Source organism: Papilio xuthus, unplaced genomic scaffold (assembly GCF_000836235.2).
Source record: "Papilio xuthus unplaced genomic scaffold, Pxut_1.1 DF825858.1, whole genome shotgun sequence".
Lineage (NCBI taxonomy): Eukaryota > Metazoa > Arthropoda > Insecta > Lepidoptera > Papilionidae > Papilio > Papilio xuthus.
This window is the reverse complement of record NW_013532791.1, coordinates 69,084-95,150: the sequence shown is the minus strand read 5'-3', so window position 1 is coordinate 95,150 and position 26,067 is coordinate 69,084. Positions and strand designations below refer to the sequence as shown.

General features: G+C 33.8%; 6 protein-coding genes across 12 annotated transcripts in view; 2 read left to right on the top strand and 4 right to left on the bottom strand.

Moving 5' to 3' along the window:
• The window catches only part of LOC106125594 (uncharacterized), a 6,355-nt gene extending 5,765 nt beyond the window's left edge, over nucleotides 1-590 (top strand). Inside the window, exon 9 of the mRNA XM_013322865.1 lies at nucleotides 569-590. Within this exon, the coding sequence (XP_013178319.1) occupies nucleotides 569-590 (22 nt within the window). The remainder of the gene's footprint in view (nucleotides 1-568) is intronic.
• Nucleotides 591-3,283: 2,693 nt separating this feature from the next.
• Ipk2 (Inositol phosphate kinase 2) lies at nucleotides 3,284-14,329 on the bottom strand. Of its 2 annotated transcripts, none has more exons than XM_013322887.1 (7): nucleotides 14,171-14,329; nucleotides 6,571-6,648; nucleotides 5,996-6,131; nucleotides 5,470-5,715; nucleotides 5,090-5,278; nucleotides 4,389-4,602; nucleotides 3,284-4,123 (listed from the first exon to the last, which is right to left on the bottom strand). In XM_013322887.1, exons 2-7 carry the CDS (start codon nucleotides 6,634-6,636, stop codon nucleotides 3,652-3,654), a joined length of 1,323 nt encoding a protein of 440 aa, XP_013178341.1. In that variant the 5' UTR covers nucleotides 6,637-6,648; nucleotides 14,171-14,329; the 3' UTR covers nucleotides 3,284-3,651. The 2 variants fall into 2 exon arrangements, with proteins under 2 accessions (XP_013178341.1, XP_013178342.1); XM_013322888.1 differs by lacking the exon at nucleotides 14,171-14,329 and adding an exon at nucleotides 7,479-7,602.
• On the bottom strand, nucleotides 8,263-14,171 carry LOC106125614 (probable 3-hydroxyacyl-CoA dehydrogenase B0272.3). Of its 2 annotated transcripts, none has more exons than XM_013322891.1 (5): nucleotides 13,883-14,171; nucleotides 13,318-13,590; nucleotides 12,968-13,053; nucleotides 12,505-12,719; nucleotides 8,263-8,516 (listed from the first exon to the last, which is right to left on the bottom strand). In XM_013322891.1, exons 1-5 carry the CDS (start codon nucleotides 13,991-13,993, stop codon nucleotides 8,281-8,283), a joined length of 921 nt encoding a protein of 306 aa, XP_013178345.1. In that variant the 5' UTR covers nucleotides 13,994-14,171; the 3' UTR covers nucleotides 8,263-8,280. The 2 variants fall into 2 exon arrangements, with proteins under 2 accessions (XP_013178345.1, XP_013178344.1); XM_013322890.1 differs by lacking the exon at nucleotides 8,263-8,516 and adding an exon at nucleotides 9,522-9,894.
• Nucleotides 14,330-14,637: 308 nt separating the features above from the next.
• Nucleotides 14,638-16,399, top strand: 3HCD (3-hydroxyacyl-CoA dehydrogenase). The gene is given in 5 exon segments (NM_001311973.1): nucleotides 14,638-14,783; nucleotides 14,987-15,262; nucleotides 15,455-15,540; nucleotides 15,749-15,963; nucleotides 16,096-16,399. Coding segments are annotated over 5 exon segments (933 nt in total). The 5' UTR covers nucleotides 14,638-14,669; the 3' UTR covers nucleotides 16,338-16,399.
• An 83-nt stretch (nucleotides 16,400-16,482) lies between these two features.
• Taf9 (TBP-associated factor 9) lies at nucleotides 16,483-17,771 on the bottom strand. The gene is given in 3 exon segments (NM_001311935.1): nucleotides 16,483-16,660; nucleotides 16,807-17,029; nucleotides 17,290-17,771. Coding segments are annotated over 3 exon segments (642 nt in total). The 5' UTR covers nucleotides 17,589-17,771; the 3' UTR covers nucleotides 16,483-16,540.
• Nucleotides 17,772-23,875: 6,104 nt separating this feature from the next.
• The window catches only part of bsk (mitogen-activated protein kinase dJNK), a 55,739-nt gene continuing 53,547 nt past the window's right edge, over nucleotides 23,876-26,067 (bottom strand). For all 5 annotated transcript variants that reach the window (XM_013322893.1, XM_013322896.1, XM_013322894.1 and 2 more), the window contains 3 exons: nucleotides 25,827-25,952; nucleotides 25,508-25,669; nucleotides 23,876-25,429 (listed from right to left, as the gene is read on the bottom strand). In XM_013322893.1, coding sequence (XP_013178347.1) covers nucleotides 25,508-25,669; nucleotides 25,827-25,952 — 288 coding nt within the window. In that variant the 3' untranslated portion in view covers nucleotides 23,876-25,429. The remainder of the gene's footprint in view (nucleotides 25,430-25,507; nucleotides 25,670-25,826; nucleotides 25,953-26,067) is intronic.

Here is a 26,067-nt window from a genome sequence, read left to right as displayed (position 1 = left end):
CCCCCCCCCCCCCACACACACCCCACACCCCACCATCCCAACCACACGCATACTACCCGCACTCAGAGATGAGAATTAATAACCTTTGGTGTAGATATCTCGCATTAAATCTACAGTAGATAAGATTTAATATGAAAAATCTAAACTAAGGTGGACTTAACGTTTCTGAGTGCGGCAGTTGTACCCAACATTTGATTTGACACTTCGTGAACAAGAGTACTTTTGAACTCGACGTGCCAACTCAAACACTGGCTCCTATATGTGAGTTTGCACTAACGAAACCTTGATATATGTCGACACAAGTTTTATGGTTATGTTTCTGCAGTGCAAACTTATATAAAACATTACAAACACTGGTACAATATCTGGCATGCTCTATAAATCCATAGAGATTATAGTTTTTTTTAATCCCATGTTTCTTGATATTTTTCATTACGTTTATTTTTAAATTTGTGTGATTTTTTGTAAGTCCTTTTTAGAAAATAATAAATAAGGTATAAAAACGGGATCGATTAAAATTTTAATTTAATTAATGATTCGGTTTTTATCATTATTTTTTCTATCTTAGATATTTAGAAATATCCTGCTAGTGTTTGTAAAATTAAATGCAAGCCAGCTTTTGTATCAGCAAATTTCTCAGGACTGACTTTCAATAATGATTAAAAAATATATTGAATAATTTTTATAATGATTGAATTGGAATTCATTTTTTTAATAAAAAAAATATTTTAATCAATCAACAATTATAATTTAATATTTTTAATGATTTTAACAGTATATTTCATTAAACTGATATAAAAACGGCTAAACACTGACGTATATTCGTCCGGTGGCGGTACCGACTAGTTTCGAGCACATCATCATCATCAGGATGAGTCAGTTTAGTATAATGTCTCACGAAACTTTGAATAGTATTCATTTCTAGCATATTCTTCATTAATAGCATATAGTCAATTATCTATTAATTTTTATTTTGTTTTACCTACCAATTTTTTTTTTATTTAACCGGCAAGTAAATTTTTATTAAAATCTGATTATTATATCATTTTAATGATGAGATATTGTGTGTTATGACAAAATGTAATTTCTTGTATTATTTTATTAATCAAACTCATATAAAATTAAAATATTATTTTAATTGAGTAGATTTATAATTATTTTAAGTCGAATGATTTAATAATCATTTTAAAAATTCGACGTTAATTTGACAAGTCTCTAAAATTTTAATGATAAAATCTTTGCAGTAAGTTAACGATTATAATTGAATCGTTTTATTTTTAATGGACCAATTTTTTTTAATGAAACTTTTACATATTTTGAAATTCGGTCCTGAAGAAATTTGAATTTACAATTATAATGAGAAGTGTCTTATTGTACGTCAGTCAGCTCTTTGTGAACTTGACTCGCGTTCTAGTTGCTAAATTTACTCCGCGCCGGATATATCTTGATACTTTAACATTTTATATGATTTATCTCAGTATTGCCAGTTAAGAAAATAAAAGCAACAAAATAAAAAGACAAAACAAAATAAAAAAATTTGTGGATTAAATTATTTAAATCTACTACGAAATTAAAAAAATACTATATTTTAGTCTTTTTTATATCTTTATTTGTTTTGCGTATTTATAACTTCTCTCGTTTGTCAAATAAATAGATTAAACGTGTTTAATGTGACAGACTTTGGAGGAGTTTTTTCAAACTGACATCTGTCATTTGAGGTAATTTACCGCCATTTTTGGCTTCTGCGCATGCGCAATTGTGATTTAATAAAATCTATAACTAGTTAATTTTCTATATCTTGTTTTTCTTGTAGCAGATAAATAGATGTCAGTGTTTTTTGTAATTTTTCAGTTATTTTTAACAGTTTCATTCTGATTTCTTTTAAAATTTTCCAACCAACCGTTATTGCTTTAGTAAATGTAATCTTTGGATAGGTATTCACTATTAATTACATTAAAATATTAATATACATTAAATCAAATTATGTTCGGCGCTGGTATTACGTAAGTTAATATAATATTGTTCGTTGGTGTTGGTTTTGAGAGGACGTTGTGTTATAGAGGACGTCAGTGTACTGCGACGTGACAGCGCGCTAGCAACACTCCGATCTTATTGTGATATTCCGACCTAAATTAAGGTGAAAATGTTGAAATTCCTCCGCCATGTGTGTAGTTTTTTTTTCATAATGAAAATATAATTGAGAAAATTTATCAAAAAAAAAAAGATGTAATTAAATATATAATACTCTAATGTAAATGCTATTGATTACAAGGTGCTTGTTGTGCTGCGTACGTTTATTTTTTTTTTTAATTTTCATTGTATATTATATGGTAACACTAGATTTATATGCTTGTAACATTTATTGAATACACCGCGTGTTACATGTTACAGATTAAAAAGCATGTTTATGTTTTTTTTTATTGGATTTAATGATAATATTTCTTCGCTCGTGTGTTTCGGTTATTTACTAGGTTAATATTTTGCTTTATTGAATACATTATAAATAAAATCTTTGTTACTCCTAATTCTTTATCTATAGACCTCACGGTTATTATACATATGTTATTTATATATTTTTAATAAAATCTAATTTTAAAATATATATGTTAAATTAGTGTTTTTTTTTCAGCTAAGATTTTTAGAAATCAATTTATAAAATTAACCGTAGGTTTTTGAAATCCAAATCTGCATTTAAAACAATTGTTCAGTTTTGTCAAAGATGTTTCGGAAACCCACGGTTTAAAATATTTGTAAAGATGTTTGGAATTGAATAATATCAATTTGTACTAAGATTTGCAGTATTTCTTTGTCGTGAATAGCTAAGAATGTGTTTTCTACACTGCATACTAAATTAACTATGTCTGTTGGTACCTTTTCGAGGTACTCTTGCCGCCGTGAGGTTCACACCCACTCCCCCGACCCTTTATTAAGTATATATGTTTTATTTGGGATGTAATTTTTTTTTTGGCTGATTTCAGAAATAATATACTTATAATGCGAAAGCGAAAAATGTCTTTTATTTAAAAAAATTAGAATAATTTCATCTTTTATACATTATGAAAGTAAACAGGAATATAAATTAACAAATTCACACAAACAAAAGTAATTTTGCATAATTATATGTCAAAATAAGTTAACCCTTATTAGCCTAGAGTTTTAATTTTAATACCAATCTTTTAAACCGAATGTTCACATTACTATTAGTTTTTTTTATATGTTGGCTGCACTTATTTTACTGTTTTATAATATTCTTTCCAACGAAATTTAAAAAAAATAATTCACTATTGTTTTATTTTATCAAGCAAACACAGTAATGTTAAAAATAAATAACTATCGTATGTAAATCAGGCTATTAAGGGTTGAACAAAATTATTATTAGTTTTAACAATATTATATTAAATTACATTGTGTTAAGTCTTGTTTATTGTTGTTTATTGACTTATCTATGACAGCAGATGTAATGTTTTTAACGAGGATTTTGGTCTCAAAAACCTATGGTTAATGGACGATGTATTCAAACAAGTATGTTTACACAGTAACGGTCCACCTCCATATTATCACTTTTATGACTACTATATATGAAAAAAAAGTAGACAATTTCTGTGAGGTTTTCTATGAACTTTCCTCATATGATTAATTTTGACAAATTTGTCAGAAAACCTGATCATCAGTCTCTTGGAGTAACATTTCGAAGATTTGAACCAAACTATCGATGCCTTCTTTGAAATTGTAGTCGACGTTATCTTCATCATCATCAAAGTAAGCGTGTGCGAAATCTATCAGCTTGACCGTGCCCCAGGGGTTGGGGTGAGGCATCTCACTGCACAGTTGATCCAATGTCGCTCGATAATTCATTTTTATTTTAGATAATTTATTTTCATAGTTATGTTCGAAGGAATGATTATGATTTAATCGTTCCAAGGCTTCAGACCAGGGCGATGTGATAGGAGGAGGAGGTGAGAAGTAGTTGCGTGCGACTGACATGGGGCTGAGAGGTACAGAGTTCACTTTACGGTAGACCGGCCCCTTGGAGCCGAGCTGACCGCTGAAGTTGGAGCCCGCAGTGGGACTGTCCGTGGAATGTATGGATTTGCGTCTCGCTATCGGCTTGTAGGAACGATTTCTGAAATTGTAAAAAAAATAACATATATAGTTCAATTCTAGAGCCGTCGGATATCGACAGAGATTATCGGCAATCATTTTTGACGTAATTTATACCAAAGAGATTTAACTTTATATTTCATTAATCTTGAACCTTAAAATAAATTTATAAAAATTAATTAGCAGGACCTTCTTTAGTGAATTATAGAATGAAGCAAAAGACGAATTAAAGTCTTTTATACTTAAAAAAGTACAGAAAAAGTGTGGGTGTAGCGGTGGGTACATACTGTGTGCAGCAAGTGCGCAGTCTGGCCGCGTCGTACACGAGCAGCAGAGACGTGGATGTGAGACGCAGCGAGCGAGCGCGCGACGCCCATCTCTGCAGCGCCCACAGGCACGCCACCTGCTGCAGCACCAGCGCGCGGCACGCCGACACCTCCGCACCACCACCACCCCCACCCTCAACCCCCACACACCCCGCGTTCAGGTAGTTGCGGATCGCTAGTACAATATTATCACGAATCATTTTTGATTATCCGCGGTATTTTTAATCCATAATATTCATCAGCTCACTATACGTCCTTACTGTGGGACTCGGAGCTTACTCTAAGTTAGAGGTGACCAGGCCATAGTCAACGCTGGTTCACTGCGGGTTCACTTCACACATATATTTGAATTTATTAGATATGTGCAGGTTGCATCACGATGTTTTTATTAGCCGTAAAAACGTCTTATAAACGTGTGTAAAATCGAAAAACACATTAGTACATGGCGGGATTCGAACCCAGGACCTGCAGATTACGAGTCAAGTGCTTAAACACCTGAGCCACCGATGTTTATTATCAATCGAAAAACATAGTCAATCGTTTAAAAGGTAAAGGATACATTCTAATAATTTACGAAATATTTTAAATAATCTTTGAGTCTATCCGATTGATTATTAGTTTCGGATGTAAGCCGTAAGTAGAACAATGGATTGTGGTCTCACCGGCGATGACCATGTGTCCGTGTAGACGCTTGCCGTGGTCCTTGCCGTACTTGTGCAGGTCCCCGCGGTCCACCCGGTACACCTGGTACCCGGGGATACAGAAGCAGTACTCCTGCTTGCAGCGCCGGTACTTGCTCTCCTCGCTCGCTATCTTCTCCGCGCTCGCGAACTTATCCCAAGTCCTCTTACCTATGCAGTAGTGCTAGAGTTCATTGCATATTGAGTTTTACCATCCTATGACACTGCGGACCTATTTCAAATTTACTATTTAATCTATTAAGAACTCTAATTAAGATAATAACTAATTAAGAAACCAAATGACAAGATGTCACATACAACAATCGGATATTTTTACACGATAACAATTATTAAAATCTCACCAATCTTAACATCCATGATGCAGGGCTCCAGCATCCTCTCAGTGAGGTCCTCCAGCATTATGTACTCCAATTCGTGTCCATTGTACGCGAACTGTCGCACGCCGTAGTACTGCGGCGTGAACTTGCGCAACTCCAACAAATCAGGGTCCTTGGTGCTCGCCAGCCGCTCGTAGAAATCCACTTCGCGCTTCTGAGATTCCTTTAATATCGGCTTTAGTATTCTGCCGTTGCTGCATTGGAGAAGACCTGGAAGTATTTTACCCTTCAGTGCAGACTCGCCTTTTACCATGAATTTTTATTCTAGTCCCATAAATAATTATCTTAATTCTTAACAATGGATTCTTTTGTTTTGATGTATAATAATAACTTAACAACATAACTGCTCTATCAAAGCCAATGATTTCAAAACAGGTTCAGATGGACCCACTGGAGTCCAAAAAAGACTTTTAGATGATGTACTATAAAAGAAAATAAAGGCGAGGATTCATAAGTAGAAGTAAAAGTATTAGAATCATTAATAAGTTACCTAGATACTTTGTATCCTTTGTGGTCTGGTGACCAGCTACCTGGAGCGCGTACCTGTGCACCTCTGGAGACTCCGTCGGCAGCACAAATGGCCGCGCCGTCATCTCGTCCTCGCGTGGACGCAGACCGTAGTGCACCTTCATACAATAATAACTTAAATCGTAGATTAACTCAAATTCAATTTACTTCTTTCCAAAGTAATGAAGACTATCCCTATGTGCCAAAATAAGTCTAAATATTACTGTAATCTTTTAACATTAAAACGCCTGTTTAAGGAGTTTTAACAATTTTAGCTGATATTTACTATAAAAAAAGAGGAATACGTTTTTGAATTCAGTAATGTCAAATCAGTTTCTGTGTCTTTTTGCTATTAAATATTTCTTTAAATAAGGGTTTTTTATTTAGGGATTGTACAACGCCTCGTTCTAATTAAATTAAAAACGATAAATTCCATAACTAATACAAAAAATATAACATAAGTAATTAGTATGTGTGATTTCGCTTATTTTATCTGCATTATGAGTATGTATTAGTGACCATAACACGACTCTGAGTGCGGGCAAAGTGTTAAATTACCTGATAAATGGATCTCATCCGCCGTATCGGCTGCCTCTTTTTCTGCTGTTGGCACACATCACTCATTTAGCAAACGATCTGTGAACACAAAACACTTAATAAATATTTTTTCTACAATACGCTATTTGGACTAATGCTTTAACATAACTTTGTTGGTCGTTCTATAATTATTTATGAGGGTAGATAAAAATATTATTTCCCTTCAAAATATAGCGAAGTAATTTAAATTCAAAAACACTTGCTCTAAACTTTTAAATAAACTTATGTCGTATTTGTGTATTTGAATGTGTTTAAATGATATTATTCAATATTTTCATGTTAGCAAATTGCAAGATAGACAGGTCATTGACCCTAAAGGTGAGTGCAATACCGCGACTGCACCTGTCACCTTGACTGATAAATGCTTTGTCTTGCTACCCCAATATTTACGTTATCTTACAAATATTTTAAATGCAAATGTTTAGATGGATGAATGTTTGCCAAAAGATATCTCCGGAACGGCTCAACGGATCTTGATGAAATTTCCTCAGATTTAGAACAAGGTTTGGATGAACGCATTTACTTAAGTTTTTTTAATACCGCGTGGACAGAGTCGCGGGCGACAGATAGTTATTATACAATTTAACTAGGGATCGCCCGCGACTCCGTCTGCGCGGTATTCAAATACATAATTAGTAGCCTACGTGTTCTTCCAGTCTTTGTTTTATGTATGTTAAAATTTGATCGAGATCCATTCAGTCGTTCTGGAGATACCTTCAAACGAACATTCATTAATCCATCTAAACATTCGCATTTATAATATTAGTAAGATAATCCACAATAATTGCGTAACATTCACATAACACGGAATTAAAATAAACATAAATTTAACATTAATTAACGTATAAAATATCCAAAAGGTCACTCACACAATACGGTATTAGCAAAAATAAGGTGTATTAAAGACGACAAAGTGCTACTCGACAAGTTTACTAAAAACTGCGTCTTAGCAAAATTACTCCGAAAACTCGAATTATCTAATCGAATATAAATCATTGTAGACATTTACTTATCGAATCTTTTTTTTATACATTTGATCGATGTGTAGATAAAAAAAATTTCGTTTACAATCTTAATACAATTTTCCTTAACCCTGAATTATATTTCATGTCTTACGAAGTTTTACATATTTATAGCGCATTTTCGTAGAAAAAGTGGACTGTTTACAGGATTACCGTGGATTTCTGAGGCCGAAATCTCGTCGACATATCGTCATCCCTGAGAACCCAACCAACTGTTATAAATACTTACTATTTGTTATTGAATCTTACTTCTTACTAATATTATAAATGCGAATGTTTAGATGGATCTTTGTTTGTTAGAATGTATCTCAGAAACGGCTCAAAGGATCTTAATGAAATTTTGCACAGATGTAGAACATATACTGGAGGAACACTTAGGCTACTCTTTAAGTTTTTTTTTAATTCCGCGCGGACGGTGTCGCGGGTAACAGCTAGTAATTAAATAATACACGTATATACTTTAAACGATGTATTTATTTAAATAATAGCAGTGAAGTTATCTTAATCTCGCTTTTAATAAAATATTCGAACATATTTTACTTAATATACGTTTTGTAAAAATTCTTATGTAATATTACAAATTTATTAACTAGTATTTACTGTTATTATAAAACTATAGAATAATCCAAGGTTACTTTTATATTTACAACTAAGATTTATATTTATAAAATCCCTCTCCACTCTTTTTACCAACTTTTCCTTCCTCCACTAATCTATTTAAAAGAGCAATAGGTTGGAATACGGTTAGACCGGTCTTTTGATGCATAATCTCCAGGATATACTTCTTGTTGTCGAGACCGGTGAAGTCCGCCAGTTCTAAAGGTCCCATAGGAAATCCTGCGCCTAGCTTCATTGCCGTATCAATGTCAGAAGCTGTCGCGTCACCTAAAATTATTAAGCATAAGAACTCAAAAACGGTTAAATCTATTTTGTCCTATTCTGTATATTTATCTCATATCTTACATGAGAAGTATTTCCGTTCAAGATATGACTTAATCGTAACCAATAGTATACACACTGTACATTCAAATTAACATAAATATTGTTTAAAATATTTAACCTTATTTTTGTTAGAATGCGGGAATAATATCTTACTAATATTATAAATGCGAATGTTTGGATGGATGTTAAAAGATATCAGAACGTCTGCATGGGTATGGCTGAAATTTTTTCATAGATATAGAGCACAGCCTGGAAGAATATCATCATCATCAGCTCACTATAGTGCTCACCGAGGGGCTCGGAGCCTTTTTTTTCATTGGGGAATGCTTTATACCCACTAAACCCCTCTGTTCGGGACGAGACCACGGGCACGCTTTCGCTCTCGTCCGCGGCCGAGGGGCTCGGAGCCTACCCTAAGTTAACGGTGATAATATACTTTCCTATATTTAATTATTATATAATAATTCCGCACGTTCGGAGTCGCGGGCGACGGCTAGTTGTTGTATCAACGGACTTTTTTTTTTAATTTTAGGAAAAGAGATGATGAAGTAGAGTTTGTACCCTTTTTAGCGTAAAATGTATGTAGTAATATTTTGTTTACACTAATTCAGGTCTTTTTGAAATATATTTTCTTTCTATTGATAATGTCATTAGTTCTAGTGTCATAACACAAAACTAAAGATTATTTTAATCAGCTATGGGTATACTTTATCAAAGACATTATGGTTCCGTTGATAACAGTTGAACTGCTTGGAACTTGATGATTTTAACATACGTCATAACATAATATTTAAAGAATTATTTTTATCTGATAATAAATTTACACAATGTTATATTCATTTAAGAAATTCTCTTACTTGAGGAATAAAAAAAAAACATATTTGAACTAAATAAAACGCTTTATCCAATTACATTTTTTATTATCGAGTATAAAAATAAAATGTCAATTAACTTTTTTTATATAAAATATTTTATTTTTTATTAAAAAAAATATTGTCATTGTCAGTCTTCCAGCACCTTTAAATACCTATAATATTTCCAAGTATGAAATATGTTAAAAAAAATTAAAAAAATCAGTAAAAATTCTATTTTCTATATTGATAGAATCCTTCTCCACTCTTAATACCTAATTTTCCTTCAGTCACCATCTTATCTAGAAGTGGTATAGGCTTGAACACCGGGTTATTGGTTTTTTCATACATAACTTGCAGTACGAATTTGTTGGTATCAAGTCCTGTATAGTCAGCCAATTCAAACGGACCCATAGGATATCCTGCGCCTAACTTCATTCCAATATCAATATCTTCTTTGGATGCATCACCTTAAAATATAAGTCAAATCAGTGCATTCAAAAAATTTAAAAAAAAATGGGACCGACCTGAAAGCAAAACTTTTCAATATTTTTTTTTTAAATTGGACCACTAGGGACGTAGTTACGCGGTAACACACATAAAAAAACCATAAACGAATTGATAACCTCCTTCTTTTTGAAGTCGGCTAAAAATAGAAATCTTTAATAATCTATTCCCATTAAAAGAAAAGCCACGAGGTTTTGTACAGTAGTCCTGTACAGTCAGCGTCATATAGATCGTCACAGACAAGATATGCAAATATATAGGTACATCAAAAGTAATCAATTATATCGGTACAACAAAAGTCCTCAAAATAATAGATACATTCACCCTGCTCAAATACATCGGTACATACACAACGTCAAATATATGAGTACATGCAAGATGCTCATAAATATCGTAGCAGCCACAGCGTCATAAGTAACGAAGCAGTCAAGGTGCGCAAAAATATCGGTACATTTGACAAAATTGAACTCTATCTCTATATACTTGTGATACAATTTGGAATAAACTCCTTCTTTTACATTCATTTGACACTTTGTATTAACATTATAGGTTGTCCGGAAAGTTCGTTCTGATTTTCGATATAAAGCTTACAATAGACTGCAGCTGAAGTGGATTCATTTTCGGATTTCCACCATTATCAAACGTCACAAAAATTTCTATATTGTGAATAATTTCATTTCATTGGTTGAGATAAAAACTAATTTTTAAAATTTTAGCCAAAAATAAAAGACGTTTTAGGTATAGAGTCGTACCAATATAATTTAAAACCATTTCCAAAAATTTAAGAGGACAGGGTTTCAATTTTCCTTATAAAGCGGCACGAACTTACTGGGCAACCCAATATTTTTCTTCTCCTGTCATAACGCTTAAATATATTATAAAAGTTTGTCACGCCGAATATGACAGATACGTAATAACTAATATCAAATTTTGCCTTGTCACAATATATACTAGTTTGGCGCAGTATTCTAGTATGTTTGCCGTAATATGTAAGTTTACCGGTTCGAATCTCAGGCTACTTTTTTTTCATTTTATCAATCACGTGGTTATTTTTTCATAACCAGTAAAAATTTGGTAATGTAAAATTTTGCTCGACAATTTTTTTTTATAATTTTCGCTGTCGGGTAGAAAGAAATTTAAATGAAGTTAACAACAATTAGGTCAGACCATCGCGGGTGAAGTGAGTGGGCGGAGCGTGGATTGTCTTTGCGGGTTTTAAGAATGGTACGCGCGGAAACTATACGTACAAGTGTTATCTACATATGTGTGCGCGCCCACGCACACTGGAATGTTTATTGCAATCGACCAAAAATTTGATGTAGTTTGGATATTGACATTCAGTTTTTTTTCTTTGTTTCTTAAATATAATCAGTATCAGTAAAAGGTAAAAGTAAAAGTGTTATTTTTACCGGTACAAGTTTAACAAACATGAGTAATAAACAAATTACATGTCAATAGCATCACTTTATCTCCTTCATTTTTGTTTGAAATAGAAAAGTACTTTAGCGTTCAAACTCATTAGTCCAAGGCAATATCAAAAAGTTTAGGTACTTTTAACTACGGCGATAGAGTTTAATTACATGTGCTTCGATATTAAAATTAAAAAGTTTAAATATCAAAAAAAAAATAGTTGCTTGGGATTTGAACCGCCGAACTTACGTACCAACGGCGGCGAACGGTAAGGCCACGAGACCAAACTAGCATATATGATGACAAACTTAAATTTGATGTTGGTTTTATCTACGTAATATCTGTCATCCGCGTCGAACACTTTTAGTAAATTTTGAAAAATGGTTTGATGCAAAGTGTCAAATGAATGTAACAGAAGTAGTTTATTCCAAATTGTATCACAAGTATATAGAGATAGAGTTCAATTTTGTCAAATGTACCGATATTTTTGAGCACCTTGACTGCTTCGTTACTTATGACGCTGTGGCTGCTACGATATTTATGAGCATCTTGCATGTACTCATATATTTGACGCTGTGTATGTACCGATGTTTTTGAGCAGGGTGAATGTATCTATTATTTTGAGGACTTTTGTTGTACCGATATAATTGATTACTTTTGATGTACCTATATATTTGCATATCTTGTCTGTGACGATCTATATGACGCTGACTGTACGGTTAGACAAAGTGCATTCGCTACGATGCGATTCCATAACGAAATTCAATGTATAGAACTGACAATAATATTTAATTCTGAAATTTGCTATGGAATCACTTTGAAGCAAATGCACTTTATCTCGCTGTCCTAGCCACTAAAATAGCGTTGATTGCAAGCAGTTTGTCGATTAATAGAAAAATGATTTTAACTTATCAAAAAAATAAAACATTTTGCATAAATTATGTCAATATAATAAAATATAATGCTATATAAAAATGTTACTTACCTGCCTACAATGCATTAGTAAAGTTTTTTTTTGTGTACTGCCAAACAATTATGTTCCAAGCCGAAAAGCGATATAATAAACATGCAATAAGAATCAAAATTCTAAAATAAAAATTAAAAACCGCGCGATTTAACCCAAATCACTAAAAAAAATAAAAAAAACCATGATATCAACTAACCTCTCTCATACAATCTTATAGCTTCTGCGCTGTAAGGTCCCAATAATCTGTTCACCACAAAGCCGGGTGTATCTTTGCAGGTGATACATGTCTTCCCGACTGACTTGCCCCACTCCATCATCGTCTGATAAGTGGCTTCAGAGATGTGATCACCTTTGATAACTTCTAAAAGACGCATCACTGGCACTGGGTTGAAGAAATGTAGACCACCATATCTGTAACATTCAATTTATGCCTTTTTATGTCTTTTGTCAATATAACTAATTAAACATAAGTTATATTGTTCTTTAAACTACAAAAAAAAAGAAAAAAATTAAAAAAAAATCAGTTGGGTTATTTAATGAGATTTTTTTTTCGTTTATATAACCCATAATGGACCCAAAATTATAGTTAAAATAAAGTGACCAACATAGAAATATAAAAATTGATTACTTAATGTTATTTAATAGTTTAAAATTTTTACCTATCTTTCCTTTTGATGCCAGCACCAATCTCATTAATGGAGATAGAGGATGTGTTTGTGGCCAGAATAGTATGCTCTGGAGCCAACTGAAAATTAAAAACATAATAATTTCTACCAATCAATATTCACTCTGTCAAAATGCACAACAATTAAATAATTTGAATGTAATAGAATGCAAAAGAATACTAGATGGAATGTTTTAGAATGTACTAAACATAAGATTTCATTGGCTCTTTTTTTTTCTTTTTGTACAGAATTGAAGAGCAAAGAGTTTTCATGCCTCAACAATATCTATCTAGCCAGTAGTTTTTTGACATAACCACAGATCTGTTAAATAAAATAGAAGTTACCTGATCAAGTTTATTAAATAACTCTTGTTTAACATCAAGTTTTTCAACAATAGCTTCAATAATAAGGTCTGCCTTAACAGCATCCTCTATTTTTGTGGACACTTGAATTCTATTATAAGATTCTTTGACAAAGTTTTCAATCTTTGCCGAATCATCTTTGTACATCTTCTTACCAACTCTTGTCAAGTTATTATGTATTGATTTTTGTGCTTTATCCAGCAACTCGGGTTTTATGTCAACTATTGTTACATTTTGACCCGCTTGAGCTGCAACCTTTAAGGCAATATAACAATTTAAATTAATATATACAATTTTAATTTGGCTTCATAAATTTTTAATATATGCAAAGAGAGTTAATTTAATATTTATAAGCATGAAAATAGACACTTTGGACTCATATTACATTGAACTCATTAAATATGTGAGATATGTAAATAACATTATATATTACTTAACTAAATATTACTTCTCGGACCGATCGGCCTACCGATAAATTGGCCCAACGGGAAACGACGGGCAGAGAGATTAAACTTCTTAAATATAACAATATTTAAATTTAACTTACTTGTGCAATTCCTGATCCCATAAGCCCACCTCCGACCACAGTAACCGTCTTAATTGCATTTAAAGACGATGAGCTAGAAAACTTTCTGGTTAGGCCGACAAATTTGTTCATTTTCAACTTTTTCCCACTTTCCGACGAGGTGAAATCCAGAAATCACACTTTCCAAACCGTTCAATGTTCCGAAAGCAAAGTTATCTCAGCAAATAGTATCACTTATGCCGATGTTATACGAAAACAAACGAATGATAATTGTTATCAAACAAAATTAAATGATAAGAATGTACTCGCCTGTCATTGAAGAGCATATTTTACGACAGCTTGCAAGCTCACACATTTTGCTGGCACTATCCCAAAGTTTTTGTAAAAATTTGAATGAATTTAATGTCTGGTTGATTTGAAAATTTTGTAAAATTTTACAAAATTAACATTAAACTGGACTACACTTAAAAAAACAAACATTCGATTTTGACATATAAGTTCCCTTCTAACTAATGTTTTGTTTTTTGTTAAGGTTTCATTTTATACAATGTTATGAATATTTTTTTTGATTATTTTCCTCTACTTTAACTGAACTTAAAAATAAGGTCCATTAAAAAAAGGAGAAGCTGTGTAGTCACCGATTTTCCTTAACTGCTGTAAAACATATAACCCTAAAGATAAAAGTAATATTTGAGATTGAAACGGAACGCAGCAAGTATCTAAAGGCCAGTGAACTTTGGAATTTGTATCGCAACTTTGGCATAACTTTTATTTCACATTTAAAGTTAAAGTCATTAAATCAGTAAATATGAATCAATTAGGAGTAATTACTAGGCAATTTTCATGCTCTTCAGCTGTTCAAAGCGCGATTAAAAATGTAACAGTTATAGGAGGTGGGCTGATGGGATCTGGCATAGCTCAGGTATTATTTTATTATTCTACACATTCTCATAAGATATCACCTTGCCATTGTTTTTAATATCAATATCAAATTTTTAAAGGTTAACTTATTTTTTTATTATCAAAAGTAAAGTTTATATCCTACAGAATTGTCATGATCATAAAAAATGTAAATAGTTTGTATTATGTAAAAATATCGTTCTGTTAAAAAAAAAATTTTGGCAGGTAGCCGCACAGGCTGGTCAGAATGTCACACTGGTGGATGTCAACGGTGACATCTTGGCAAAGGCGCAGAAGTCTATCGGCAACAACCTTGGCCGTGTTGCAAAGAAGATGTACAAAGACAATCCACAGGAAGGAGAGAAGTTCGTCTCCGAGGCTATGGGCAGGATTAAAACGGCCACAGATCCAGTAAGCGGATCACAGACTGCTGATCTTGTGGTTGAAGCTATTGTAGAGAATATTGACATTAAGCACCAGCTATTTCAAAAACTTGATCAAGTAAGTGATATTTCATAAGAATAATGACATTGTTGAAGTTACCAATGTGTCATGAATATATTACTCACATTCTGATTTGTTAAGAATCCATCATCATAAGTTGAGGTGAAGAATATTGATAAAATATCTAACATATTATCATTTTTAAGCTATAGATACTTACTTTTTTACTTCTTGCTCCTGTAATTCCAGGTTGCTCCAGATCACACAATCTTTGCATCAAACACTTCTTCTCTGTCTGTTAATGAGATTGGAGCTGTGGTCAAGAGGAAAGACAAGTAAGTTTCATTTCAACTAAGATTCTTAATAATAATATTAAAGGTCTTAGAATGTATCTCCAGGATGGCTGAGGGGATTGCAATGAAAGGCATAGATGTAGTACATAGGCTACTACATCTTTTTTTTTAAATTATGTGTGTATGGAGTTGCAGGTGACGGCTACTCTAATAATAATTATGAGAAAATAACAATAAATTTTCATACCAGGTTCGGTGGATTACATTTCTTCAATCCAGTGCCAGTGATGCGTTTACTAGAAGTAGTCCGCGGTGCGGAGACATCTGAAACTACTTACAGAAGTATGATGGACTGGGGTAAAGCATTGGGGAAGACTTGCATCACCTGCAAGGACACACCTGGATTTGTTGTCAATAGGTTATTGGTGCCTTATATTGCGGAAGCCATAAGACTATTTGAAAGAGGTGAATTTCTTATAAATAGAATTTCATTTGTTTATTCAATGTTTGTTGTATTTGAATAAACACAAATTATTTCATTATTAACACTAATTTAAAAAGTGAGGGCTTTTACGAAATGTTTTTTTTTTGTTTTAGGTGATGCATCCGCTAAAGACATTGATATAGCTATGAAATTGGGAGCTGGATACCCCATGGGTCCATTAGAATTGGCAGACTATGTTGGACTGGATACCAACAAGTTTATCCTGGATGGTTGGCACAAGAAATACCCTGATCAACAACTGTTTAAGCCAATTCCTTTATTAAATAAATTAGTATCGGAGGGTAAATTAGGTGTGAAAACTGGTGAAGGTTTTTACAAATATGAGAAGAAATAAAATGAGATTTTTTACATGAATTTTTGAAGATTTTTTTGTAAAATGTAAGGATAATTGAGAGCTTATTTATATTGTATTGTGAATAAAAGAGTATATTTTTTTTTAGCCTTTTTATTTTCTAATTAAAAAAAAATTTAAACTTATATGATTTTTTATCAATAAAATTATATCTTATACACAAACTAAGTTTATTAGAAGCCTACTTAATCATAATCATCATCATCTCGCTTGCGTTTCTGTGCGCCAGGTTCGTCGATCTCCATTTTAAGAGGACCTTGTGAAGAGGGTCCAGCTGTCACACGTACTGCAGGTTTTGCGACAACCTGAAAGACACATTTTATTACAAATGCTATATTCAAACCTAACACAGAAACTCTTGTAAGAAACTTTTGTTTGAGAGAAACCTCAGTGAGTGATGAAATAAATTATACAGAATATGAGCAAAAATATAGCAAAAAAGTATACAAACCTTGCTTCCTGACGTAAATTTCAGTAATGGTTTGGGTATTACATTAGCTTTTGATGATGAAACATTAACTATAGCACCCGATGGTCTCTTGACAACCACATTTTGTTGTGTTGAGAGAGGTTTCGGTGTGGTCATAGTCTTGACAACGGGAGTGGGTGGTGGTTTTGTGATAGATTTCTTTGTTGGAACTTTTAATCTATAGTTGCATGCTGTCAAGCAGTACCTGAAATTTGTAAAAAAAATTGCAATTTATCATCAAATTCAAAATGATGACCTTAAGAAAAAATCAAATTCAGAACAGTGGCGAGTAGTCACAATGGCTTATAGTTTTATACTGGACAGGCACTGTTCAAAGTTGAAACTTTTATAAGTTACAATAAGTATGTGTGCAACACTTGACATTGGCCCAATCCGATGAGGGAGAGCCATAAACAAGAAACAGAACAGAACAGAAGTATGTGTGTATACTGGAAAAAATCTTACCGATCTGGTGGTAACCGAAGTCCACAATGTGGCTTTATCAATGGCAAAGGGTTAACATTCTTCGTTCTCGCGAGTTCTAGTAACACTTCCCGCGGTGGAGCACTCGTGAAGCTTTTGTCAAGCTGCAACTGAACGGCCAACCTAACGTCGTCCAGGTCGATTGTCTTCTTCTTAGAGTGATTAGCAAATACTCGCGCATCTTCCAAAATACAAGTCACGTAACGAAAAATAAACTCTAGAAGCTGGTTAACTACTCGAGGCTCATAATCTGTGATTCCTACCTCCTTCATGATAGACATTATCACTTGTGCATCTTTCGGTATGTGTTTTGTTTGGGTAGTCAACTTTCCCTTTTCTTTTTCCGACATTTTGATTTTTAATTTTATGTGTGAACAATTGTTTCAATCTGCTCTTCGTTTGAAACTTTTGGACTTGAAAAAATCGGAACTATTTACATTTAACACAATCCCACATCCCAAAAATGTTTCGACGCTTTTTTTTGCATTTTTGGTTGGATTTTTTAACCTGACATTTGACATTGACAGTTCAAACCGAATGTCAAAATGACGCTCAAAGAGTAACTTGTTTTCATTGTTGTGCAGATAAAAAATTGACTTTCATATTATAAATCAAAAGAAAGCTACTGAAAAAGACTTGTAAATTTTACACATTTGGTAGATTTATGGCAGTTAAATTTGTGACAATCAAAAATGGCTTGATTCGTGGATAGCCTCAAAAGACGAACACTTCTGGCGTCAAGGTATTCGAACTCTACCAGAACGATGGGAAAAAGTTGTGTCTAGCGATGGGCAATACTTTGAATGATTCATTTGTAACCATTTTTTTAATAATAAAGTTATATTTTTATCGAAAAAAAGCGAGAACTTAGTTGCGCACCTAATATGTATTAGACTAATATAAAATATACACGAGCATAATAAAATTTTCTCAAAATTGGGAAATGCAGTGTATAGAAAATAAAAATACAGGGAATTAAGTATCAAGTACCAAAGATTAAAAAAATACCTTTTAGTGAAATGTGAAACAAAATTAATTTATTAAATTTGGATTTTACAAATATCACAACTTATAATATATCTTAAACTTTTTTGAACTAAGTAATAAAAAATAAATAGAGATTGTATACAATTTTCTTACAAGTAATTGAAATTTCAACACAGGTACTTTACCCCAAAATTATGCCTCCTAAGCTCATTATTTTTCTCGTTAAGGAATCTATTGGTTAAACATCTATGGAGAATAGTAATAACAAAAGAGTTAATATGCGGAATCTTTAGGTTCATGATAATTTTATGAATTTATTTGAGAAGTAAAACTTAAATATTGTATTCTTTTTTTACATTACATAATATTTAACATGACTTGTACATTTGCAATGTTTTGATAGGAAAAGTTTGGATTAGGGGACTATTTGGAGCGTCGGCAGTGCAGTTGGCGCTTGACCGGATCATATTTCACATATCCAGGTACGATCTCCACTATATAGTAATGCGTTCTTCGAATTTCTTGATAACATCCATCCGACATTCTTACTGTAATTACAAATTGCATACAACTGCATAGATATTCAAAGATATGTGTGAAGTCAACCAACCCTCACTGGCTCTGCGTTGTTGAATAAGACCTAGTCGCATTCCTGAGGGTAGGCTCCGAGCTCCTCAGTGGAATATAGTGTGTCCGTATAGTGAGCTTGATGATGACTATTTGTTTTGCTTCAATGCATATTGTCTTGTTAGCAATTTTCTAAATATTTTACCAACAGATAGGAGCTAATCTCTTTCCAGGGTTATTCTATTTGTCCCGACGAGAGTGGCACTACTACTCCAGCTCTATCAGAAAATATGACCTATCAAATAAACAAACTGGAACAAATAAGCATTTATCAAAGTTGGGGTATTTTGTTGGTGAACTAAACAATAATGGTATTATTACGAAAGTAGTGAGCATTATGTTGCGTTCTTAAAATATGTTCGCTTTAGTCAGAAGATTAAATTAAAGTTGCAATTAACGAAATGGTTTTATTTTTCCTAAATTGTTTTCCCTCGAATAATACTTTCAAACGTCGAAAAGGAAATTGACATATCGATTTTTTTAGGTTGGTAGCAACGGAGACTTGTTCATAATATTGCTAGTATTGAAAATGACAATTTTTATTCTCCGTTTGTGTATCTTAGTAGTCAAGAGTCCCGTCTCTTATTTTATATACTCTTTGTTATAAATTGACAAAAAACAATTTTTCACACACCTATATTTATTTCCCCTTATGGAACTATAGTTTTCTATATCCCTGAAGGCCTTTAGATTGCCATTTTTAATTCTATGAGCTTTTTATGTCATTTCCGCAAATAGCAGTCGTATATAGCATAAAACTTTGATAGGGTGTTGTGAACTCGAACACTGGCATAAAAAATGGTTAACTCAATTGCGAAGGTAAAGAGGTATCGTCATAACGGTATTTGGTATAGATTCTCTCATAAAAAAAATTACATAGAAATGATACTATGAAATTTAATACTAGCCGCGAGGGTACAGTCAGCGTCATATAGATCGTCACAGACAAGATATGCAAATATATAGGTACACCAAAAGTAATCAATTATATCGGTACAACAAAATTCCTCAAAATAATAGATACATTCACCCTGCTCAAATACATCGGTACATACACAGCGTCAAATATATGAGTACATGCAAGATGCTCATAAATATCGTAGCAGCCACAGCGTCATAAGTAACGAAGCAGTCAAGGTGCTCAAAAATATCGGTACATTTGACAAAATTGAACTCTATCTCTATATACTTGTGATACAATTCGGAATAAACTACTTCTGTTACATTCATTTGACACTTTGTATTAACATTATAGGTTGTCCGGAAAGTTCGTTCTGATTTTCGATATAAAGCTTACAATAGACTGTAGCTGAAGTGGATTCATTTTCGGATTTCCACCATTATCAAACGTCACAAAAATTTCTATATTGTAAATAATTTCATTTCATTGGTTGAGATAAAAACTAATTTTTAAAATTTTAGAAAAAAATAAAAGACGTTTTAGGTATAGAGTCGTACCAATATAATTTAAAAACATTTCCAAAAATTTAAGAGAACAGGGTTTCAATTTTCCTTATAAAGCGGCACGAACTTACTGGGCAACCCAATATTTTTCTTCTCCTGTCATAACGCTTAAATATATTATAAAAGTTTGTCACGCCGAATATGACAGATACGTAATAACTAATATCAAATTTTGCCTTGTCACAATATATACTAGTTTGGCGCAGTATTCTAGTATGTTTGCCGTAATATGTAAGTTTACCGGTTCGAATCTCAGGCTTCTTTTTTATCATTTTATCAATCACGGGGTTATTTTTTCATAACTAGTAAAAATTTGGTAATGTAAAATTTTGCTCGACAATTTTTTTTTATAATTTTCGCTGTCGGGTAGAAAGAAATTTAAATAAAGTTAACAACAATTAGGTCAGACCATCGCGGGTGAAGTGAGTGGGCGGAGCGTGGATTGTCTTTGCGGGTTTTAAGAATGGTACGCGCGGAAACTATACGTACAAGTGTTATCTACATATGTGTGCGCGCCCACGCACACTGGAATGTTTATTGCAATCGACCAAAAATTTGATGTAGTTTGGATATTGACAATCAGTTTTTTTTCTTTGTTTCTTAAATATAATCAGTATCAGTAAAAGGTAAAAGTAAAAGTGTTATTTTTACCGATACAAGTTTAACAAACATGAGTAATAAACAAATTACATGCCAATAGCATCGCTTTATCTCCTTCATTTTTGTTTGAAATAGAAAAGTACTTTAACGGTCAAACTCATTAGTCCAAGGCAATATCAAAAAGTACCTAATAACTACGGCGATAGAGTTTAATTACATGTGCTTCGGTATTAAAATTAAAAAGTTTAAATATCAAAAAAAAAATAGTGGCTTGGGATTTGAACCGCCGACCTTACGTACAAACGGCGGCGAACGGTAAGGCCACGAGACCAAACTAGCATATATGATGACAAACTTAAATTTGATGTTGGTTTTATCTACCTTATATCTGTCATCCGCGTCGAACGCTTTTAGTAAATTTTGAAAAATGGTTTGATGCAAAGTGTCAAATGAATGTAACAGAAGTAGTTTATTCCAAATTGTATCACAAGTATATAGAGATAGAGTTCAATTTTGTCAAATGTACCGATATTTTTGCGCACCTTGACTGCTTCGTTACTTATGACGCTGTGGCTGCTACGATATTTATGAGCATCTTGCATGTACTCATATATTTGACGCTGTGTATGTACCGATGTATTTGAGCAGGGTGAATGTATCTATTATTTTGAGGACTTTTGTTGTACCGATATAATTGATTACTTTTGATGTACCTATATATTTGCATATCTTGTCTGTTACGATCTATATGACGCTGACTGTACAGTGTTTTTGTAACGATTTATTTTATAAATTTTATGAGTTCGTTGTCCGCTGGGCTGTTGAAGTACGGGTTGATAAGTTGAACCATTTATTATATTTTCCAATCTCATTCATAGTGAAATATAGAATAATAAAAACAACGTATATAATAACCATTTTGATTTATTCAGTTAAAATATGAAATAACTTATGATTACAGTAAAAATAAGTTTTTTGATAGTCGTCAAGTGTCAACTCCTTACGAATACGTTCTACAAGCCGCCGGTGCCGCGAGCGCGAGTGCACGCGCACGCCAACCCACTAAAATACGCTCTAACGAGTACATTATTGTAATTTGTAATAGGTACATTAACATATCAATGGACAATTTGGACGTACAGTTTGTGAATCTCTTTTAAATATATATATTTACTATCGCAATGTGCCCTATAGACGATGTATCTTCACTTTCGTTCCATTTAGCCTATTCATTATATTTACAAGTCACTACTTACGACTTACTTTTAAAATTTTTAATAATTATTGTATACTCTTGAAAGCTTTTATTTCCCTTATGCGTTACTAAATCAGCTGGGCTAGAGTAGTAGACTTTACGTAGGCTAGTAAATTTTACATTTCACTCACATTTTTGTTTTCACACAATTAAACAGCATATTATCAACAGATTAGAACAGTGGCACACTAGCGCCAGTTAGTGTTTACATGTACCAGTTGTATGCCAGCGCTTGTTTTGAGCGCTACTGTCCTACTATACTGGAATAATGTAAACAAGGTATTAACCTTCCACTACTGTGGGTCTAGCAGGAATATTTGTAACAATCGCCTTCGTATGGTTTCGTCAATTATATGAAAATTAATATGAGAATTTTGTCCGATTTTGTTGATAAATATAACCGATGACGATATGATTGCTCTTGTCACAAATATTCTTTGCTAGGAACTTTGAAAAACATGAATTATCGTCTCTGTTGTTTAGTGTTTTAAAAGTTGTGTTTAATCTATAGTGACCTACGTATATTCTCTACTGCTCTATGCAGTCGCTAACAACTACATTGAATTGGGAAGTCGAGAATCGAACCTACGTAATGGAACAAAAGTCAAGTAACAATGGATATGGGCGTAGCCGGGCTTAAGTTATTCATTTCCAAACTAAATAATATGTACTAATTATAAAAATAAATCGTAATTCATTGATTTAAAAGAGAAAAATAATTCGACAAATATTGCACTTTTATATGAAGTTGTAAAATTGCTAATATATAGCACATATCGTAAAAATTAAACAGAAATAAAAGATAATATATTTTTTATTTGATTTTGCCAAAAAAATATTTTATTACAAAAATTTAAAATTATATTTAAAATAAAAAAAAAATATATTTAACAATAAAATAAAATAAGAACATAATTATATTTTTTTTCACTTAAAAACGATTGTAACTTCCATGTATTCCCAGCTAAGAGCACTGCTGAGAGAGGCCGAGGTATGTACCTGACAATGCTATTTCACACTAGGGTAGAACAGTAAACTAGGGACACTGATACTAACATTGATTTAAGAGTGACAAAATCTTTCTAACTATCACGGCTTTATATCTTTACATTTTGTCAATTCTACAAAAAGACAATAAAATGTTACATTGCCTTCAGTTTTGATACCAATTAAGCGTTCAAACAATATTAGTACCGCATTGTACTACTGCTTTAATTTATTATTCTGCCCTCGTGTGAAAATAAATTGACAGGTCCGCGATATGTGACCAAGATGTCGGCCGCTCGTGCGAGTGAGACAGAATGTATGTTGAGAAGGTTTCGCGTTCGGCGTCCCGCTCTATGTTGTGCAGTGGAGCCAACAGAATGGACTGTCCTACTAATATTATATTAATATCACCTACTGAGGTTTCAAACAGTAACCTACGTGTAGCCCCGCGCCTGCATCACAACGACACTACCAATACAAATTCTCGTTCGAGATTTTAATATATTTCTAATAACAAAGTTTCATTTGTATAATTTTTATTTATAAACAAAAAACAAGTAGGTTTTATCTAGATAATAAATAAATCAAGTTTAGAGTGACTAAACTCAAATTCAGTTGTTAAATTTGGAATTCTATTTTTTTTTTAAATTAAATATTAGTTATTTTCTAAAAGAATGTGATTGTCAACATTTTCCTACAAATACTTCGGCAGTGAAATAATTAATGTAAAACTTAGTATAATAGAGATAAGGATTAATATATATATATAAAAGTTGAATAGTGTTGTATGTTAGTGTGTAGCGCGAGGCAATCTACGGGAACTACTTAAGAAATGTACTTTATTATCTAAATCCAGTATTACAATATCAACAACATAACTAGTTCCTACTTACTCGTATCGTACTCTATCAACAGACAGACAGACATACAGACGTGTAGTATACACGTCTCGTCTGCTACAAACAAATACCGACGCTCAGTGACGCACAGACAGACATCATATATATAGATACAAACTAACATTGCTATTTAATACATGTCAAACTTTGCTGACTCGAACGTAAAAAGTGGTTGTTTGAAAAAAAAAGTAAAGTGGACACTTTCGTTTGGTTTAAGTAAATCTTGTTTCAATCCAAGATCGAAATTGTGTAAATAAAGATTGTAGGAGCTGTTTATGAATCAAGTGAGTCCACGGGGTTGGGGTCAAAAAAGTTGTTAAAAGTTGCCATATCTCTACCACTTGCACACTGTCTTCATTTATTCTTCACATTTAAGTCATCGGTCAGAAAATAACGTGATATCTTGTGTTAACTCCCCCACCCCGTGATGATTTGTGATTTTTTTCAGAACTCCTCCCCACTTCGAGTGTTACGTGATAAATGGACGATACCTTATTTAGAAATAGTTCAGCAACAAAATAACGGAGCCAGTTCTCCAGAGGTCTGAGGTCCTGTACATACTCACAAACCTGACAACATTCACATTCCGTGTTTATAATTAACTAAAAGATTGCACGTTACAACAGAATAAGGGTGCGTTTACATTGAAGTCCCAGCTAAATACAATCGTCGGTAATTTCACAACGCATGTTATTGTCGATAAATAACACTAACTTTTCTCCACTCCTTCCTTTCTCCTACTTCTTACACATTCACATTCTGCTTCGTTCTCGCTTCAATGTGACCGCACCCTAAGCTTAACCTTACAGTAGCCGAGCGTGACGTCACGTGTCCCGACTCTAACATACACTATAACAAACATTTTTAATACGAAAAGTCCAGTCCGCGACCAAAGAAAAGGCACTCCGCCTCGAAACCGCTGCGAACACACAGACACACACACTTTTATATAATGACAGTTTGTATCCGACTTTTCATACGCTGGGGTGTTTTCTAGCGCCGCATTCCTCAACAGAGCCATTATTTCTAGAATCTTTCTTGAATTTCCGAGCACTTTTTCCACAGCAAAACTCCGACTCCGACTGAGACACCACGTAACGAGTGCTTAACCTACATATACATATAAGAAACAGGAAGTGAGTAGAGTAGAGGAGACTGCCGCTCGACTGACCGCCGAGCGCCCGTCGCGGCGTAGGCCACGCCCCGGCATGAGCTGGCCACGCCCCCGGACCGCTTTAGCCACGCCCCCGGGCACGATGCGTCACTCGCACCGTTACAGCTCGGCGGTCAGCTCGGCTGGTACCTGCAACAAGTTATTTGTGGTTCTTAGGTAGAGTCAAGAGTCGTGTGACTAGATGTCTGGGTACGGGGGAGGGTGTACCTATGTGGTGAGCGCTGGCTGGGCGTGGTCCGGGGGCGGGGGGTGTGCGGGCGCGGGCGGAGGGGCGGCGTACTCCACCACCTCCTGGTAGATGAGCTGCTTCCACTGCTCCACAGTGTGCTCGCGCTCGTCCACCGAGTGGTCGTACGACGCCGGCGCCGGCTGCACATACAAATTCGTAATTGACATATTTAAAATTTGATGAAACTTTTCATTAAATATCTTAAATATAATAAAATCCTCCAACAACGCAATCAATAAATTCTATTTTGTGTGCGTATGTGTGGAGGTGGAGGGTGGAGGTGGAGGGTGTACGTACCGCGTTGACCTCTCCCTCGTCGTACCAGACGTTGATGTAGGGATGCAGCAGCGCCTCGTCCACAGAGATGCGACGCTCGGGGTCGATGACCAGCATGCGGGAGAGCAGGTCGCGCGCCTGCGACGCCTGTCTCACGCACAACACATTATACACACCTCGCTCTCTCCGGTTTACATTATTCCATTTGCAATCCAACACTAATGTCGATCGCTGGACTGGAATCATGTAAACTGGGCATTAT

Excerpts from the sequence above, each read along its gene's own strand:
- Ipk2 (XM_013322887.1), bottom strand. The coding sequence starts at position 6,636 with ATGAGTGATGTGTGCCAACAGCAGAAAAAGAGGCAGCCGATACGGCGG. Across the intron at positions 5,716-5,995 it reads AAAGGATACAAAGTATCTAG|GTCTTCTCCAATGCAGCAAC; the intron begins GTAACTTATTAA and ends AAATACTTCCAG. Across the intron at positions 5,279-5,469 it reads CATCATGGATGTTAAGATTG|GTAAGAGGACTTGGGATAAG; the intron begins GTGAGATTTTAA and ends ACTACTGCATAG.
- LOC106125614 (XM_013322891.1), bottom strand. The coding sequence starts at position 13,993 with ATGAACAAATTTGTCGGCCTAACCAGAAAGTTTTCTAGCTCATCGTCT. Across the intron at positions 13,591-13,882 it reads TGGGATCAGGAATTGCACAA|GTTGCAGCTCAAGCGGGTCA; the intron begins GTAAGTTAAATT and ends ATTGCCTTAAAG. Across the intron at positions 12,720-12,967 it reads GGCATCAAAAGGAAAGATAG|ATATGGTGGTCTACATTTCT; the intron begins GTAAAAATTTTA and ends TGAATGTTACAG.